Below are 18,351 nucleotides of genomic sequence, written 5' to 3' on the forward strand. Positions count from 1 at the left end.
CACAGGGTGGCAGGGTTAGAGCCCCGCTTTTGCCTCCACAGCTAAGTCACTTGCAGGACAGGAAGAACTAATTTTCCTGAAGCCTTAGGAAAGGTTGGCAGGCCAGTTCTTAATCTCTTGCCATCTGCTCCATCCTACCAGCAGATGGCACCAGAACCCACACGATGGTGAGGCTGGGCAAGCAAGGCCACACTGGGTTCCAGCTTGTCTTAGGGTCTCTGTTCCTGCACAAACACCATGACCAAGAAGCAAGTTGGGGAGGAAAGTGTTTATTCTGCTTACACTTCCACACTGATGTTCATCACCAGAGGAAGTCAGGACTGGAACTCAAGTAGGTCAGGAAGCAGAAGCTGATGCAGAGGCCATGGAGGGATGTTGCTTACTGGCTTGCTTCCCCTGGCTTGCTCAGCCTGCTCTCTTATAGAACCCAGGTCTACCAGCCCAGGGATGGCACCACCCACAATGGGCTGGGCCCTCTCCCCTTGATCACTAATTGAGAAAATGCCTTACAGCTGGATCTCATAGAGGCATTTCTTCAAGGGAGGCTCCTTTCTCTGTGATAACTCCAGCTTGTGTCAGGTAGACAAACAAAACCAGCCAGTACACAGCCCTTGCCATCCAGAACCTTTCTCAGTTCAGGGCTCTTCTGTCTTCTCAAGAAATCATGGATAATGGGTTACTTTGCCATGCCTTGACTCAGACCAGGATGAGTGGGAGAGGAAACTGAGGCAGGTTTTTGGCAGAGTATAGCCCTGAGGCCTGGGCATAGTCTCCTGTGATCACATGCAGTCCTGGGGCCTAAGCAGCAGATCTATTGGCATTAAGGGATTCTATTTAAAAATTTAAATGATTTGGTGGGCGTCTTCTATGCACCAGGAGTTTCTGGATTAGCGGGATGATAGATGCTGTGTCAGGGTGGGGCCCAAAGGCAGAACCAGTACTGACTGTGAGGCCCCAGGGCTGAATTCCTCTTCACCATCTGAGATTCAGGTCTGGACCTACCAGTCTTTCCTCTCCCTGTTTCTTCAGTAGTCCCAGGGATAAAACTATGGGCTCAGTTTTCACAGTTCAATTACCTAAGATTATCCACAACCCAATGTAAGTAGATAGAGAATTTCAGAAACAGTTCATAAACCTTCAAGAACTTTTTTAAAGTTTCTTTTATTTTACGCACATGGGTGTTTTACCTGTATGTATGTTTGCATACCACTTTCATGCCCGGTGCCTGTGGAGGTCAGAAGACGACACTGAATCATTCAGAACTGGAGTTATAGATGAGAGCCATCTTGTGGGTGCTGGGAATTGAACCTGGGTCCTCTGGAGGAGGAGCCAGGATTTCCAGCTGCTGAGCCAGTTCTCCAGCCTCTGAACAATGGGTTTTTTTTCATCTACCTGTGAAGCCTATTGAACTAACTCAGATCTCTCCATTCAACAGCCTGGGACATGGAAAATGAGGCTGGGTTGCTAGGAACCACAAAGCAAGTCCAGGGTCAGGTCCAGAAAACAAGCTGGAAAATTTGGGGAGAGTGGGAGATTTGGGGTGAGTCCTGTTTATCATGTATCCTAGGAAGGACGCTGGAATGACAGTCCCTGTAACCAATCCTTGCCATCCATCTGCAAGAAGGCAGGCCGACTGAGCCAGGGTGCTGCGGAGGACCATGGCTGCCGGAAGGTGAGGGTGTTTTTGAAACTGCCCAAGGTGGGCTCAGCCCCAGGCGCTCCCTGGGTGAATGGGAAGAGATAAAGGAAACCCTGCAGCCTTGCCCAGCATCCTCTTGGTTTCCCAACTGCTCCTTCCTGAGGGGGGTGATATTGGGAGGCAGGGCATGGAGTGGGGCCTTGCTGGGGGAAGTAGAGGGTCCCTACCTCAGTTCTAAGTCTTTCCACAGTCGAGTGCAAGGAAGCCAAATGGTCAAGCCTGGTCTAGTCACGGTAGGAGTGGTCTGTGCAGTGGGCTGGCTCAGTGCACCCCAGCGCTCTCTCCTCAGTGCACCTGTCTGATGACAGTGTGTTTGGCTGTCTCCTCTGGAGGAGAGAGGTCACTCCTTCCTCACCCTTTAACCCACTGGGCTCCAGTAGAGTTTTGGGTAAATGAGGGGGGCTGTGAGTTGTGAAGGAGGGTAAGTATGTGACCGGCCTTCTCCACCCTGATTGGCGTGGCCCAGTTGCGAGTGAATGGCTTAAGGAGAGACTGCTCATGATGCTCCCTTTGTGGCCTTCTGTGCAGCGAGTCCTTGCTGCAGCTTTCGATCCTTCCTGTTTTCCTTTGGACTAAACTCTTTCGAAAGCCAACCGAGCTCTCCCCAAAGAGGCATGATCACACTTGCTGCAGGAGAGGGAAGAAGGCTGTCAGGGGCCCAGCTGAGGAGTCTAGGGGTCAGTGAGCTCGGGGCTCAGCTCTGTCCAGTACAGTGAAGAGTTGATTGGAGACCGGCCTGGAATGTCTGTGTGTGGATACTGTGTCCGGGGGAAACACTAGGAGAGCCAGGAGTCTCTGCCTAGGCCCTGCTTAGCATCCGGGGGCCTCCCTGATGTATGACAACCACTTCTCTTGTCCTGGCTCTTGTTGCTTCTCTGGTTGATGAAGGGCTGCCCTGGTCTCCCTCCCCAGGTACATCCTACAAGACTGCACTCTAGAGTCCTGAGGATCACTCAGCCCTCTGTACCTCTCCATAGCTCTTCAGCTCTGGTGTCCAAGACACATGCTATTTTTTATTAATATCTTTATTACTAATCTATCTTATTTTTTAATTTGCCATGATTATGCTTGTGTATATTGTATGAGTGTGTGGCATGCACGGGTCAGAGTGTGTATATAGAAGGCCAGAGGGACAACTTTTGGGGTCAGTTCTTTCCTTTAACCATGGGATCTGTGGCTCAAACTCAAATCGGTTTGGCAAAGACCTTTACCCTTTGAGCCACCTTGTCAGTACCTGGCTACTTGTATATATTTATTTTTATGACTGTGTGTGCACATGAGTAAATGCTTATGTGTGTGTGCATGCACATGTGTATAAGTGTTCATGTTGGGGCCAAAGGTCAACCTCATGAGGTTGGCCTCCTTATTTTGAGACAGGATCTCTCATTGGACTGCGTCTCCCCAGTTGGTTAGGTTTGCTGATTAGCAGATTCTCAAGGATCTACCTCCTTTCTCCTCCTCAGGGTAAAAGCACATGCCGCCACACCCACTTTTTTCCTTGGGTTCTGGGGATCTGAACTCGGAGCCACATGCTTGCTTAGCAAGCAGTTTACCAACCAAGCCATCTCCACAGCCCGATTGTTTTTGTTAGGTTGCTTCCCCTCCCCCCACCCCAGGATTGAACCCGAGGCCCCGAGTGCATGCTATAAATGTGTTTTTACCACTGAGGTATATGCCCTGCATTTCCTGGATTAAATGCTACTTGTTTCTCAGAGCCATACCTTAGGCAGGTTTGTTAGCAGCTACCCACAGCAGTTGTTGGTCGTGGTAGGGAGAACTGAGAGTAACCAGAACTTAGTACAGGCATTGCTCTCTGGTGCCAAATCAGTCCCCTGTGTCCCGCACACACGCAACGGTATCCTGATGTCGCCCCTGCTCAAGCATTGGCAGGTAAGGGTGGGATCTTTCTCCCACAGACACCCCTCTCCTGCCCTCCCTCTTGAACCAGGGTTGGACGTGGCATAGCCCATCCTGCTACTGGCTGGGAGAGGATCAAGTGATCTACAGCGATGCCCGGCGCCTGTGTACTGACCATGGCTCTCAGCTGGTCACCATTACCAACAGGTAGAGAGGGTGGGCAGAAGTCCTGGCCAGCCCTCTCCCATGATCCTGGTCTGATGGGATGATTTCCTGGCAATTGCCCAGAGGGACCCAGCATCCTTTGAGCTTCAGTGTGTTCCAGACACTGTGGTTAAGTGATCCCAGGGTAGATTAAGAGAGGGACAGGCTCAGGATTGAACTGAATGACCAAGATAGAAGAGTGTGGACAGTGGAGGGACTCTCTGTGTAAGTCCTTTGGATCCCCATTTCCCTGGGCACATTACTGGCTGTGCACAGCACCTGGGATGAACTTCTGGGATGAGGTATCAGTCCCTTGGTCCAGGGCTTGTGGCAAGCCACTACTAAGTGCCGTGCCTTGACCGGTTTGTTTCTGAAGGTTTGAGCAGGCCTTCGTCAGCAGCCTCATTTATAACTGGGAGGGTGAGTACTTCTGGACAGCCCTCCAAGACCTAAACAACACTGGCTCCTTCCGTTGGCTCAGTGGGGATGAAGTCACGTATACCCATTGGAACCGAGACCAGCCTGGTGAGCCCTTAACATCTTGTTTGTCTGGCCTTGAAGCAGGGGGGCTGTGGTGGACCCAGAGCGGTGTCAGGACTTAGGGTGGGGCCTTCCCAGAAAACTGTTTCTCTGTACCGTGTGTGATCTGCTAGCTCTGGAGCCTGTGGCCCTGCTTAGACCGTGGGCTGCTGTTTGCCAGGTGGGCCTTCTCTGAGCCCATTTCTTCATCTTGAAATGGGGATAATGGTGCATTCCTTATAGACTTGATTCAAGGTTTAAATATTTGTGTAATAACCGAAAGGGGTCACATATGTGATGGGTACACAGTAGTTCAGATACTTCCTGTTGGTGCCTGTTCAAGTTTCACATTCATTGTCCTTTTTTTCTTTTTCTTGAGAAAGGGTCTCACGACATAGTTCAGGCTGGCTCTGCAGCAATTCTCTTGCCTTGAATACTGAGATTGTGTGTACCCTTTCACCTAGCTTCAGCATCCTCTCCCTCCTCCTCCTCTTCCTCCTCCTCTTTCTTTCTGTTGGGGGAAGGGTTGAGACAGGGTTTCTCTGTGTAGCCCTGGCTGTCCTGGAACTCACTCTGTAGACCAGGTTGGCCTTGAACTCAGAAACCAGCCTGCCTCTGCCTCCTGAGTGCTGGGATTAAAGCCAGGCTACCACTGCTTTATTCTGAGATAGACTCAGAAAGGCTAAGTCTCCCCACACTGTAAGTAGTCATGGGACTAGGACTCTGTCTCATGCCTTCCCCCAGTCTGAGTGCTGACCCCCTCCCCCACCCGCCACCAGAGCTCATCCCTGCAGAGACAAGCTCTTTCTCCTTCTCAGGGTACAGACGTGGGGGCTGTGTGGCTCTGGCCACAGGCAGTGCCATGGGACTGTGGGAGGTGAAGAACTGTACGTCGTTCCGGGCTCGCTACATCTGCCGACAGAGCCTGGGCACACCGGTGACACCAGAGTTGCCTGGCCCAGACCCCACACCCAGCCTCACTGGCTCCTGTCCCCAGGGCTGGGTCTCAGACCCCAAACTCCGACACTGCTATAAGGTGGGATGCCTATTGGCATGATTGGGGTGGGGTGGGCACAGAGGGAAGACGGGAGCTGTGAGAAAGTTCATCTGAAGTACCAGCCTAGACTGCAGAGCAGAGTAATGGCTGGTGAGAATTTGTCTGGGAGGGTTCCCAGGCTTGACATGTAGTAAGTACGGAGATGTGTGAAGAGGTGAAAGCCCCGGGCCCCAGAGTGTTCTTCAGAACCCCTGGGGAGCCTGATAAAGAGAGAATCTTCTAGTACAGTGTGTGCCAGGCCCTGGGTTCTATCCCTAGTTCTTCTTCTGGGTGCCAAGTGGAGGTTTGGAGTTGAAAGGTGTGTGTAGGACCTGGTGATATGCCAAGCTTAGGAGCCAACAGTCTGGTTTTTTTGTTTGAAATTTTAGTATTTGCTTTTGAGACAGGGTCCTGCCCTGTAGGAGCAGGCTAGCCTCAGCTCTTGGCAGGCCTGCTTTAGTCTCCCAAGTGCTGATAACAGGCATAAGCTGATATGTCCAGTGTCTCTTGTATAGCCCAGGCTGACCTCAAACTCTATGTAGTTGAGGATAACCTTGAACTTCTGACCTTTTTGCCTCTACTTCCCAAGTACTGGGTTTGCATGTATCTGCCACAATGCCTGGCTTCCAAGGCCTTTTATTATGTATAGAAACTGAAGCCTGGGAAGGGGGGATTGAGAGGGAAGAACCTACCTTCAGTTAGTTGTGGCTTTGCTGGGATTAGAGTCCAACTGAAAGTCTGAGGATGAGGCCCAGGAGCTCTTGCCAGGAGCTGACAGCGTCACTTGCCTTCCTGAGATAGATAGAATTGTCTTTAGCCTGGGAAGGTGGCAGATGCCCTTTGGCCAGTGGCCATAGCTTAAACAGCTGGCTCTGCTCCTGCAGGTGTTCAGCTCAGAGCGGCTGCAGGAGAAGAAGAGTTGGATTCAGGCCCTGGGGGTCTGCCGGGAGTTGGGGGCCCAGCTGCTGAGTCTGGCAAGCTATGAGGAGGAGCATTTTGTGGCCAACATGCTCAACAAGATCTTTGGGTACTGACTGGGCGTGGTGGTCTGCACCTGGGTGGGGGGCAGGTGTGGCTGCCAGATGCTGGGTTCTGTCATGCTTGGGGTCAGAAAGTGGGCATTCGCATTGCCCTCAGAGGGCCGAGGTGAGGCTTGGAATGACCTGCATCTGTCAGTGATGCCAGAACCATCCTGTTTCTTTCAAGTTGCTATGGTTCCCCTGGAATCTTGGTCCGATGCTCAGGGGCGACCCACTTATAGGAGACCTTGTTGCTAAGCAGTGTCACACAGCCAGCAACGTCCTTTCAGACACAGTTCCCATCTCAGGTCCACCCACATCCCACACCCACAACATGTAAGAACCCGCCCCCTCAATAAACCATCCTGAGAGACAGAAGGAGAAAAGCTGAAACTGTTCAGGCAAGGGATAAGGAATGTACCCAGATCTTTGCCACGGAGGCTGAGGACTGTAATTTATGGCACATGGCATTATAATTAATTACCACCAGTGGGAAAAATATTCCAAGCGGACCCAGGCTCCCTGAGATCTTAATGGGGATCACTTGACTGGTAACAACAGCAGCTCGTGATCGCCACTTTTTCCAGCTCATCATATGACTGCTGTTCACATCCCCCTACACGCTGCCCCTCATGCATTCGAAGTGTTCCCATGTTGGACCCATGAGTTAGGTTGTTTGTCCGATGCCACAGTGGGTCCGTGACAAAAACATGATCCGCTCAAGGTCCTTAAATTTCTCCCACCCCCATATGCCCAGCAACTCCCTAAATTCCCCAAGCGATAAAGCATGCTGACTTCTGCAGACAAGGTATCTCGGAAGGTCAAGGGTCAGGGAAGCAGGCTACTGATTTTTGAGTTAAGTAGGGCCCCTGCTCCAGCTCTCCTTGTCCACACACACACACACACACACACACACGCCATACAGTGCTTTCCGACATCAGTTTGCAGTGTGGACTGAGAAGCTTCAGGCACAGGAGACAGCCCAGCAGATAGACGTCAGTGGCTGGTGCCACACGTGGTCCCCAGCACCTCTCACCTCCCTTCTCTTCTGTCCCCACCCAAGTGAGTCAGAGCCTGAGAACCATGAGCAACACTGGTTTTGGATTGGCCTGAACCGCAGAGACCCTAGAGAGGGTCACAGCTGGCGCTGGAGCGATGGTCTAGGGGTGAGGAACTGTGGAGGAGGCAGGATGGGGTGGCGGGTAGGTCTTGGTCGTAGGTGGGCACCGCTGGGGCACAGCAGGGCCTGACATGGATGGGGATTTTGACCCATGTGGGTAGGTTAAAAGTAATCGGGTTATGGACTGGATGCTCACCCGGCTTGGCAGTTCTCCGCTCAGCCCGGGCTTCTTGGTTACCTGTTCGTATGTCCCTCTCTTCCCAGTTTTCCTACCACAATTTTGCCCGGAGCCAGCATGACGACGATGACATCCGAGGCTGTGCAGTGCTGGACCTGGCCTCCCTGCAGTGGGTGGCCATGCAGTGCCAGACACAGCTTGACTGGATCTGCAAGATCCCTAGAGGTTGGATGTGGTAGTAAGTGGGGTGGGGTGGGACAGATGCTGGACGAGGGCTTTGAAGCAAGGAATTTGGGGGAATCCGGCTCACCTCTAACCTGACATTTTTGGCCCTGTTGTTCCGTAGGTGTGGACGTGCGGGAGCCAGACATTGGTCGACAAGGTGAGCTGCCCCCCCCCCCAGGGTACCTGATTCCTACCTTTGCCCAGAATAAACAGGTCAAGGGTTCTACCCCAAAAATGACTCAGTTAGCACTGGGCACCACTCTGCTTTCTGGGTTGTGGAAGGAGGATCAGACAGAGGGCCTGTCCCCGGTTCATCCTGGCAAGCCACTGGCTCTGTCCGAGCCCTGAGCTTTCAAGGGCCCGTCTAGTGGTCTGGGCTCTTGCTTCCTCCCCTGTCGCTGCTCCCACAGGCCGTCTGGAGTGGGTCCGCTTTCAGGACGCAGAGTACAAGTTTTTTGAGCACCACTCCTCGTGGGCGCAGGCGCAGCGCATCTGCACGTGGTTCCAGGCGGAGCTGACCTCTGTTCACAGCCAGGAAGAACTGGACTTCCTGGGACAAAACCTGCAGAAGGTGGGCGTGAGAGGCTGGGGAAGGGCCAAGGTTGAGGGCAGGGAAGCTGCTAACGTTTCCTTGCCCTGCCTCCTTTCCCAGTTGTCCTCAGACCAGGAGCAGCACTGGTGGATTGGCTTGCACACCTCGGAGAGTGACGGACGCTTCAGGTGGGAGCGCTTCTGAGCACCAGGTGTGAGAGAGGGGCGCGTGTGTGAGTGTCTGGCTGTGTCACCGAGCTGGAGGTGTCGGGGCTGGCCACACAGACAGACGGACCTGCGTTTGAGTTCAACTCTGCTCCTCTCTGGCTGCATGGCCTTGAATGATTAAATAGTGTGTTTCTGGCCTTCGTTTTCTTATCTGAACGGGGTGATCCTGAGAGCTGTCTAGCTCGCCTGGAGTTCTTGAGACCTTGGGATTGATTGATTCCTGGACTACAAAACAAATACTTCAAAACGCCAACAAGTTTTGTATATATAACTCACTCTGTAGCCATGGTTACCTATGTAGACCAGGCTATCCTTGAACTCACAGAGATCCCCTTGCCTCCACTTCCCAAGGGCTTGGATTAAAGGTATGAGTCGACATGCCCACCCTTATCTTATTTTTAAAGGTTAATCATTACTGTATTATTTCTGTAATGCTGAAGTGTTCTTTTATTTAGTTATTTATTTTTCTGTCCTGGAACTCACTCTGTAGACTAAGCTAGCTTTCAACTCACAAAGATCTGCCTGCCTCTACCTCCCAGGTGCTGGGATTCACAGGCGTGTGCCACCCCCCACCCCCGATTTCTTTAAATATTTTTAATTTTTATTGATTTTAAATTATATGTGTGTGTGTGTGTGTGTGTTTATATGTATGCGTTTATACAAGAGTGTGCTGGCACCTACAGAGTCCAATAGAGGACACCAGATTTTCTCGAGTGGGAGTTATAAGTGGCTATGAGCCACTCCTGTGCGGGTGCTAGGGACTGAACTGTAGTCCTCTGGAAGAACAGTACGCTTTCTTAACAGCTATGCCATCTCTCTAGCCCCTCAATGATGGGGCTAGTTTCTAACTAGATGTACAATTTTTAAAATAGCAAAAAGCCATGACTTCCTCCAGAATACTATCGCCCACATACCATGTAGGGTGTTTACAGCAGATACCAGTTTATCAAGCTTCAGATGGCAAGGTGCTAAGTTATTGTATCTGCTATTGTCCACCTGGTTGTTGCTTCCAACTCTGGGGGCATGTGGTACGACAGGTCACAAAGTCACTACCAATTTTCAAAGTCAGACCCATTAAAATAGAGCATTCCTGTCCTTAAGATACAAGATCTAGCAAAAAGCCATTGTATATGACAGGGTTCCGTTTTTAAAAGTCCTTACTACATCATCCAGCATGCACTGGGGGCTACATAAGGCGGCACTCTTCTGTCATACCTGGGGTCACATCATAAACAAAACTTGTCAGGACATGGATAAAGCATATGCTGGTCTACAGGGGACTGTAGTCAGTGTCTGCCTTGCATGAACTAGGGCGTTTGACACAGAATGACCATGATTGGGAGATCTGGGCATTTCTTTGCTGTAGGGTTTTCAGGCATCTGAGAGAGGTGAGTGTATGCTGGGTGGGGCTTTAGTTGGAGGCTGTAGGGCTCTGTGCTCCTTTAGCCCCACTCCTGTCCTATGGCTTCCACTGCGGTGTGTGGAGGAGGCTGAATCTGTGTTCTGTGACTCTGTAGGTGGGCGGATGGTTCTATTATAAACTTCATCTCCTGGGCACCAGGAAAACCTCGACCCATCGGCAAGGACAAGAAGTGTGTATACATGACAGCCAGACAAGGTGACTATAATGAGGACCAGAGACGGTGTTATTGGCATGAAGAAGGGGTTATGGTTAGGGATATTTAGGTAGGAGGGTTTGGCAGGGGAGGGGGAACTAGTCTCTTTGTGAGCAAATCCAAGAAGGGTTATATCCAAGGATCAATGGATGGTCCTTGGCTCCTAGGACACAGAGCTTAAGTTCAGCGCACATGCTCAGGGCATGGGGCCAAGAGTGCTGCCCTGCCCTGCCCTGCCCTGCCCTGCCCTGCCCTGCCCTAGGATAACAGTTCTCTTCTCCCCTTCACAGAGGACTGGGGGGACCAGCGGTGCCATACAGCCTTGCCCTACATCTGTAAGCGCAGCAATAGCTCTGGAGAGACTCAGCCTCAAAACTTGCCACCTTCAGTCCTGGGAGGCTGCCCCTCTGGCTGGAACCAGTTCCTCAACAAGGTAGGGGGTTGGGAAGGGACACAAAGAGAGCCAGGGGAGAAGACGGGAACAGGTGTTGGCCAAGCCTCAGGTTCCTGAGCTGTTTGGCCACAGCAAACTGTTTGTTCCCACACACTTCTCTGTGCCAATGAGAGCAAGACTCCCCGGAAACTGGCTCTGTGTGTAACACCAGGGCCGCCAGGGAATGAAGTTATCTAAATACTTTTGTGACTTTTCTAGACCAGTAGTTGTCAAAAGCCTTTTGATAATGAATTCTATTAATGAAACAAAATGTTGAGCATTCATGCCCAATCTGTATGTATGTGTGTGTGTGTATATATGTACATAGTTACTTCTACACTATGAGACTTTGATCTCATGGAGTCAAATCTGCCCAAGAACAGAACTGAGAACAGATAAAGATTAAAATAATGTCTCTAAAAATTCTCTATTAGTAGAATGAAAATATGTTTGGGCCATGTGACTGGTCAATTATAATAATTAATATTTATGCAATTTTAATAAGAGTATATGATTACACACATTTCGTTCTCTGGTTTTGCAATATAAAAATCCATTTCTTTTTTATTTAAATTTATTTGTTCCACTGGTACATAAAAACACAAAAATGACAGCTATTCGGGGGCTGGTGCCGTGTAATACTTTGGTACATTCATACATTGTATAATGCATCTGTCTCCTTGAACTCATAATCTTGCTTTAAGGGGAAATCATCCCAAGTCCTTTCTGTGTGACATACTTAATATGTTCTGCCCTGCAGTTACCTCACTGCGGGACATTTTATCACCTTACTGACTGTACACTAGCACCAAACGACTAAATTGTACATACCCGTTCCTCAGTACTCAGTGGCCAACCTTTCCCTATCCCCATTTTCCCCCATTACGTCCACTGACAGACACTCTATTCTCATGGAAACAGGGTCTTATGTAACCTAGGTTAGCATTGAACTCACTGTGTAGATGTGGGTGACTTTGAACTTTCGACGTCCCGAATATAGGAATTACAGGTTTATGCAGTTGTACGTGATGCTGGGAAGAGAGCCTAGAATGTCTGTGTGCCAGGCAAACACTTTACCAACTGAGCTGTGTGTCCAATCAGAGGTTAAGTTTTGCACGTTTATGTGTGGTTGGCATATGCATGTATGTGCGCAACCCAGAAGATAACTGGGGGTATTTTCTGAATGGTGCTGTGCCTTATACACAGAGGCAGGGTCTCTCATGTAAGCCTGAAGCTTGCTGATTTGGCTAGCTTAGCTAAGCAGCTTGCCCTAGACACCATCTGTCTCTATCTGAGTGCTGATGTCACAAGCGGCCCCCAAACAGAACATTCACCTGAGTGTTGGGGATGCAAACTCTGGCTCTCACGCTTATCCCATAAGCCCTTTATCCATCTCCACATGTGGATGAAATCATACTGTGCTTCTTTCTGTGTTCATTTCCTTCATTTTAATCTTTCTGTATTTTATGCCAGCATGTAAGTGTGTGCACCTCTGTGTGCAATACCCACGGAGGCCAGAAGAGGGTGTGAGAGCCCTGGGGACTGGAGTTACAGAGGGCTGTGAGCTGCTGTATAGATACTAAGATCCCAATGCAGGGCTTCCGGGGAACAGTAGGTGCTGAGCCACCCTTGCTTCTGCAGGCAAACACACACATGTTCACATACGAGCCAATGGTGGTGCACACTTGCAATCCCAATACTAAGGAGGCTGAGGCAAGATCATGAGTCCAGGCCGGCTTGGGCTACAGAACCAGACCCTGATTCAGATAAACAGTAACAAGCCCACCCACCCACCCACCACCAGAATTTGGGCATTCGTGACTTCTGTGCCAGGATGGGAGGGTGGGGCTTTGCCCAGGGAGATCCAGACGCCCTGTGTATGAAAGTCTGGATCATCAGCTGCTGAGGGCTACCCAGCAGTGCTTCTGGGTCTGTGGACTGAGGGTGGAGAGCTGGGTATCAATTACATCCCTTGCCCCACAGTGTTTCCAAATCCAGGGCCAGGACCGCCAGGACAGGGTGAAATGGTCAGAGGCACAGTTCTCCTGTGAACAGCAAGAAGCCCAGCTGGTCACCATTGCAAACCCCTTAGAGCAAGGTAGGGTCAGCCTATAGGGAGGCGCTGGTGTCTCCCCACAAACTGGCTAGAGCAGAGCAAACGGGGCCACCCCATCACTCTTTCCTTTCTTCTGGGGGGACTGTAGCCTTCATCACAACCAGCCTCCCCAACGTGACCTTTGACCTTTGGATTGGCCTGCATGCCTCTCAGAGGGACTTCCAATGGATTGAGCAGGAACCTCTGCTCTATACCAACTGGGCACCAGGAGAGCCCTCTGGCCCCAGCCCAGCCTCCAGTGGCACCAAACCGGTGAGGATGCACACCGCTGTGCTGCCCTCTGTCCCTGTTGCCCTCTCCCCAGCCTCCTCCTTCTTCCAGCTGTCCTTTGATGGGGCAGCCACTGGGGTTCCCCTAAGTAGCCTCTTTTCCCCCCAGACCAGCTGTGCTGTGATCCTGCACAGCCCCTCAGCCCACTTCACTGGCCGCTGGGATGATCGGAGCTGCACAGAGGAATCGCATGGCTTCATCTGCCAGAAGGGCACAGGTAAGATACCACTGCTACACGGAGATGCTCCTGCACTGGCTAGCTGCCCTGCGCTGGACCAGAAGGAACCAAACATTGTTGCTCTTTTCAGGGGCCCTAGAGGTCCCTTCAGACCACCGGGGAAGCAGGTGGTCTCAGGAGGAAGATTGTATGACATACTGCTATGTGTAGGGTCAGAGCCCTTGAGGTTCAACATCAAGGCATCTCCTGCCCCTTCTGCGTGTTAGCAAATAAAAAGCTTATTGATAAGGATGGGGACTGGCCATGCCCAGGGAGATCTGCTCTGAGCCTGATGTCTGGTTTTCCCTGGCTTAGCCTTATATTGGGAGGAATTGGGTAAGGGAGGCAGCGCCAGGTCTGACTCCTGCCCTATTTCCCTGTAGATCCCACGCTGAGCCCAGCCCCCGCAGCAACACCCCCCGCCCCGGGCACTGAGCTCTCCTACCTCAACCGCACCTTCCGGCTGCTGCAGAAGCCACTACGCTGGAAAGATGCTCTCCTGCTGTGTGAGAGCCGAAATGCCAGCCTGGCACACGTGCCCGATCCCTACACCCAGGCCTTCCTTACACAGGCTGCCCGAGGGCTGCAAACCCCACTGTGGATCGGGCTGGCCAGTGAGGAGGTGGGCTTCTAGGTCAAGATTTTGCCTCCCCTACCCCCACCCTACCTTCTGCCTTGATTTCCCTTCCTCGTTCCACCGTAAAAGTCCATTTCCTTTATTCTCACGTATGCCTACCTAATACCCAGGGCTCACGGCGGTATTCCTGGCTCTCAGAAGAGCCTCTGAATTATGTGAGCTGGCAGGACGGGGAGCCCCAGCAGTCGGGAGGCTGTGCCTACGTGGATGTGGATGGAACCTGGCGCACCACCAGCTGTGATACCAAGCTGCAGGGGGCAGTGTGTGGGGTGAGCAGGGGTGAGTACCACCCGCTAGGGCCACGGCTTGCGCATGTGCAGGTGGTCCTGGGAGGATGTTCGGGCTACATCCTCACATCCTGCACTCCAACAGGGCCCCCTCCCCGAAGGATAAGCTTCCGCGGAAGCTGTCCTCAGGGCTTGGCTGACTCGTCCTGGATTCCCTTCAGGGAGCATTGCTATTCTTTCCACATGGAGCTCTTGTTGAGCCACAAGGAGGCGCTGCAGCGCTGCCAAAGAGGTGGGTCAGAGCAGGCCAGCCCAGATCCGGGACTCTGGGGGCCTGGAGAAGGAACCTCACCTCTGCTATGGGCCCTTATCTCAAGCTCCCTCTTGCTTTTTAATACATAGACTGTACTGAGACGTGTCTGGAATATCCCACAATCCTCAAGTACTGAGATTCACACCATCTTACACTTGGGCTGCCCGAGAAGAGGGGCGGGGTTGCTGTGAATGGGGGTTAGGTTGGGGGAGGAGCTCTGTGGCCATAAGGAGATTCTGCTTGTTCTGACATGGGCTTTCTTTGTGTCCAGCTGGTGGCACAGTTCTGTCCATTCTTGATGAGATGGAGAATGTGTTTGTCTGGGAGCACCTGCAGACTGCTGAAGCCCAGAGTCGAGGTGCCTGGCTAGGCATGAACTTTAACCCGAAAGGTGGGTGCTCTGTATAGGGAAAGGGGAGGGACCAGGGCTCAGGCTGCAAGAAAGATGCTTGCCACTGTCCCTGGGCTTATGAAAGGAGGGGTGTGGCAGAGGTTAATGAGAGCATGCCTGCTCCCTCCCATCTAGAAAACTCCTACCTGCTTCCTTCCCAATGGCTTCCTTCCACAGGAGGCATGCTGGTCTGGCAAGACAACACAGCTGTGAACTATTCTAACTGGGGCCCCCCCGGCCTGGGCCCTAGCATGCTAAGCCATAACAGCTGCTACTGGATCCAGAGCAGCAGCGGACTGTGGCGTCCCGGTGCTTGTGCCAACGTCACCATGGGAGTTGTCTGCAAGCTCCCTAGAGGTAGGCGTATGTTCAATCCACAGCTGGGCTCGCAGTGGGGTTACTCGGTATACAGGGGCACCAGCTTTGAGCGGGAAGGCATCAGGTACATTAGTTTGTATTGAAGACTGACACAGAGCCTTAACTTGCCAAAGTACACTGCAAGCCCGGAGGCCAGCAAGCTCCGTCATTCGTCATTCTATAGTGGTTAGGGTCAAGGTGTGATCAAGTCCTGGACACCCACTTCCTCAACTCTGAGGCCTGGAGAGAGGATCCAGTTGGTAAAGTCACATAAGCATGAGGATCCGGGTTCAGATTTCCAGCAACCTAATGTGTGTTTGTGTCTTACGGGTCCCTCATTTGTCAGCCATTCTAGCTGAATCCATGAACTGTCGATTCAGTGACAGACTCTGCCTCAAAAAAAAAAAACTAAGATGGAGAGCCATCAAGGAAGGCACAGTACAATCACACTGACCTCTGACCTCCACACACATGTACACTCACAAGTATTTTCATGTACACATGCAATGCGCTCACAAGAACACACACACACCTGTACCGTCTGAGACAAGTCTTTGAACTCCATGACCTCAGCTTCCTCATACATAAAATGGGAATAAAAGTAGCCAGGTTATGGAGCCCCGGGAGGTCCCATGAGTCTGCAGAGTGACATCACAAACTCCCAGGCATTTACTTAAATGATGACCATAATTTCTATGAGGACTGACTGATTCTCTGGCTCTTTTCTCTTCTACAGTGGAAGAGAACAATTTCTTGCCATCAGGTGAGTGGAGGGAAGGAGCCCGGGGAAGGCTCTTTTCCCTGGCTCCCTCCGTCCCTGTGGGCGGGGCACGACTGCAGCCTGGCCTGATGGGAACTCTCCTCCCCCATCTCAGCAGCGCTTCCTGAGAACCCGGTGGCCCTGGTGGTGGTGCTGACAGCGGTGCTGCTCCTCCTGGCCTTGCTGACGGCCGCCCTCATCCTCTACCGGCGCCGACAGAGTGCGGAGCGTGGGTCCTTTGAGGGGGCCCGATACAGTCGCAGCAGCCGCTCCGGCCCAGCAGAGGCCACTGAGAAGAACATCCTGGTGTCTGACATGGAAATGAACGAACAACAAGAATAGAGCCAAGGGCGTGGTCAGGGTGGAGCCGGAGCTGGGGAAGCTGGGGCCCCAGGTCAGCAGGTCCCCATCACCCACGGTCCAGTTGGTCTCTGGATGGCAGCCCTTGGGAGTTGCTACTGGGTGCCGGGGGCTTAGCTTGCACTGGGGTGGGAGTGCCCAGCCTTCCATAGAGGCTAGGCTGAGACTTGGCTGTGGGGCATGTCCTCTTTCTCCTGGGCCTGGGATCTAGTCACCTGGACCCCGATGGTAACTCGAGGCAATATGAGAAGGGACACGAGCGTATTTGTGCCTTTTCCTCCCCAGATCCCTGAGCCTAAACCTGCTGACCTGCAGCCTAGGACTCTTTCCTATTTGTAGGCCTGGAAAGCCTGCCCTGTGCCTTGGGGTGGCTCTCTGTCACCACAATTACTCAGCTACATCAGCTGCCTCCTCACTCTGCCCTCGTGCCTTTTTTCCACCCAGTGCCTCCTTCTGAGCCAGAGCCCTGGGACTTGAGGTTCCCCCCCCTCTGGGTGGGGGTCAGCTGAAGGGGCTGGCCAAGCATCTGTCACTCCTGTGCCTGCTGGAATGGACCTAGGATATGGCAGGAGGGAGCCTGTGGCTCAGGTCTATGAACCAGGGCACCGGTGTGTCTGCTGGAGTCGAGATGGAACTTCGGAGAGGCACCTTATCCACTCACGGGGTGTCGTCTCCTGCTGGTCAGGGGAGGGCTCTGTCCTTGAAAGAGTCCCCTGTGGGGGCCAAAATAAGTTCCCTAATGTCTCCAGCTTCTGGCTCCGGTTTGGAGAGAGGGAAGAGGGTTGGGGGGAAGGGGCAGAGCTGGAGATGCTATAGCCTGGGACAGGTGACCAGCATCCAGCTCCTGGAGCCACTCAGCACCTGTTCCAAGAGGAGACCCAGCCAGGACGAAGAGTGCCAGTCCCGTGTCCCAGTGCGGGGCAATGTGAACAAAAACTCAAAGATAGACCTATTGTAGTTCCTGGTTTTCTAAATGTGCCATTATTGTTTGTCTTTTTTTTTTTTTTAAGAAGGGAAAAAAGAAAAGGAATAGCAAATAAAAAAAAAAAACCTTCCAGAGGCTTGAGAAATCAGTGTTTCTGCTTCCTTCTTTGCAGAGTATGACACCCCCCCCCCCCGCCGTGTCCCTCTAGAGACAAACGGCAGCTTCTGTCAGGTTGTTTCTGGAGCCTGCCATTTTGGCTCTCCTCAGAGACAGGTCATTCCTGCCTATAATCATGTAAACTTAGGCACCTGAGTCCCATCAGCCTGAATAAGGCATAACCTCCTAGAGTTAGATGTCGGAAGGATGCCTAAGGAGGAGGTGAGTGTCCTCACCTCACCACGTGCCTTTGAATGCATGCAGTAAGCACTCCATAAATGCTACTAATCTTATTTCTAAAGGTTTTTTTTAACTACATTTATTCGTGTGTGTGTGTGTGTGTGTGTGTGTGTGTCAGAGGACAACTTGCAGGAGTTGGTTCTCGCCTTCCACTGTGTGGGTCTCAGGGATCAAACACAGGTTGTCAGGTTTGCCAGCAGTCTTTACCTACTGAGCCATCCTGACAGCCCCCTGCTGCTGTTATTTTCTGCCATGGGCTTTGAGGAGGGTCCTGGAGTTGTCCAGCCAGCCCTGAGTGTGATCCATCTTCTCCCAAGGCTCCCTGCCATGCCCACGTTCTGCCCGCTAGAAACCTCTCTTCACCTCCACGTGGGCTCCACGGAGGCTTGAGTTGGAGACACTTAAACAAACAAAGGGAGACCATGAGAGAAGAGGGGACGCAATGTGTGCAGGGGACTGAGCAGACTGAATGGGGCGGAACTCACCACAGGGAGGGAGACTGAGCCTGAAGGAGAGGTGTGTGTGTGTGTGTGTGTGTGTGTGTGTGTGTGTGTGAACAATAGGAATACCTGGACCAGAGTGGGAACAGAGGATCCCTAATGTCTCAGAGGAACAATAGGGTGACCAAAGGAGTATGGCTGAGTGGGTGAAGGCCAGGAAACCGTGGACATTGTGAAGAATGTTGTCGGTGGGAATGGCTAATCTGACCTTTAACAA

At 52.0% G+C, this 18,351-nt stretch overlaps 1 protein-coding gene across 4 annotated transcripts in view; it reads left to right on the forward strand.

The window, feature by feature from the left end:
• MRC2 (mannose receptor C-type 2) overlaps positions 1-17,349 on the forward strand; it is a 53,774-nt gene extending 36,425 nt beyond the window's left edge. The window contains exons 9-31 of one of the 4 annotated variants that reach the window (XR_013975155.1): positions 1,568-1,672; positions 3,648-3,763; positions 4,137-4,285; positions 5,098-5,315; positions 6,200-6,342; positions 7,398-7,500; positions 7,719-7,857; positions 7,979-8,014; positions 8,268-8,428; positions 8,510-8,577; positions 10,134-10,234; positions 10,523-10,665; positions 12,649-12,763; positions 12,870-13,033; positions 13,160-13,268; positions 13,652-13,890; positions 14,016-14,184; positions 14,278-14,424; positions 14,717-14,836; positions 14,972-15,193; positions 15,930-15,956; positions 16,069-16,347; positions 16,599-17,349. Coding sequence is in view for 3 of the 4 variants with exons in the window: in XM_080922736.1 (XP_080778862.1) it covers positions 1,568-1,672; positions 3,648-3,763; positions 4,137-4,285; positions 5,098-5,315; positions 6,200-6,342; positions 7,398-7,500; positions 7,719-7,857; positions 7,979-8,014; positions 8,268-8,428; positions 8,510-8,577; positions 10,134-10,234; positions 10,523-10,665; positions 12,649-12,763; positions 12,870-13,033; positions 13,160-13,268; positions 13,652-13,890; positions 14,016-14,184; positions 14,278-14,424; positions 14,717-14,836; positions 14,972-15,193; positions 15,930-15,956; positions 16,069-16,295 (3,021 nt within the window). In the remaining variant the exon portion in view is untranslated. Of the gene's footprint in view, positions 1-1,567; positions 1,673-3,647; positions 3,764-4,136; positions 4,286-5,097; positions 5,316-6,199; positions 6,343-7,397; positions 7,501-7,718; positions 7,858-7,978; positions 8,015-8,267; positions 8,429-8,509; positions 8,578-10,133; positions 10,235-10,522; positions 10,666-12,648; positions 12,764-12,869; positions 13,034-13,159; positions 13,269-13,651; positions 13,891-14,015; positions 14,185-14,277; positions 14,425-14,716; positions 14,837-14,971; positions 15,194-15,929; positions 15,957-16,068 lie in introns of all 4 variants that reach the window. The other 3 variants (XM_080922736.1, XM_080922737.1, XM_080922738.1) reach the window with 3 other exon arrangements.
• The last annotated feature ends 1,002 nt before the right edge of the window (positions 17,350-18,351 follow it).

Source organism: Micromys minutus (genome assembly GCF_963924665.1).
Source record: "Micromys minutus genome assembly, chromosome: 10".
NCBI classification, from domain to species: domain Eukaryota; kingdom Metazoa; phylum Chordata; class Mammalia; order Rodentia; family Muridae; genus Micromys; species Micromys minutus.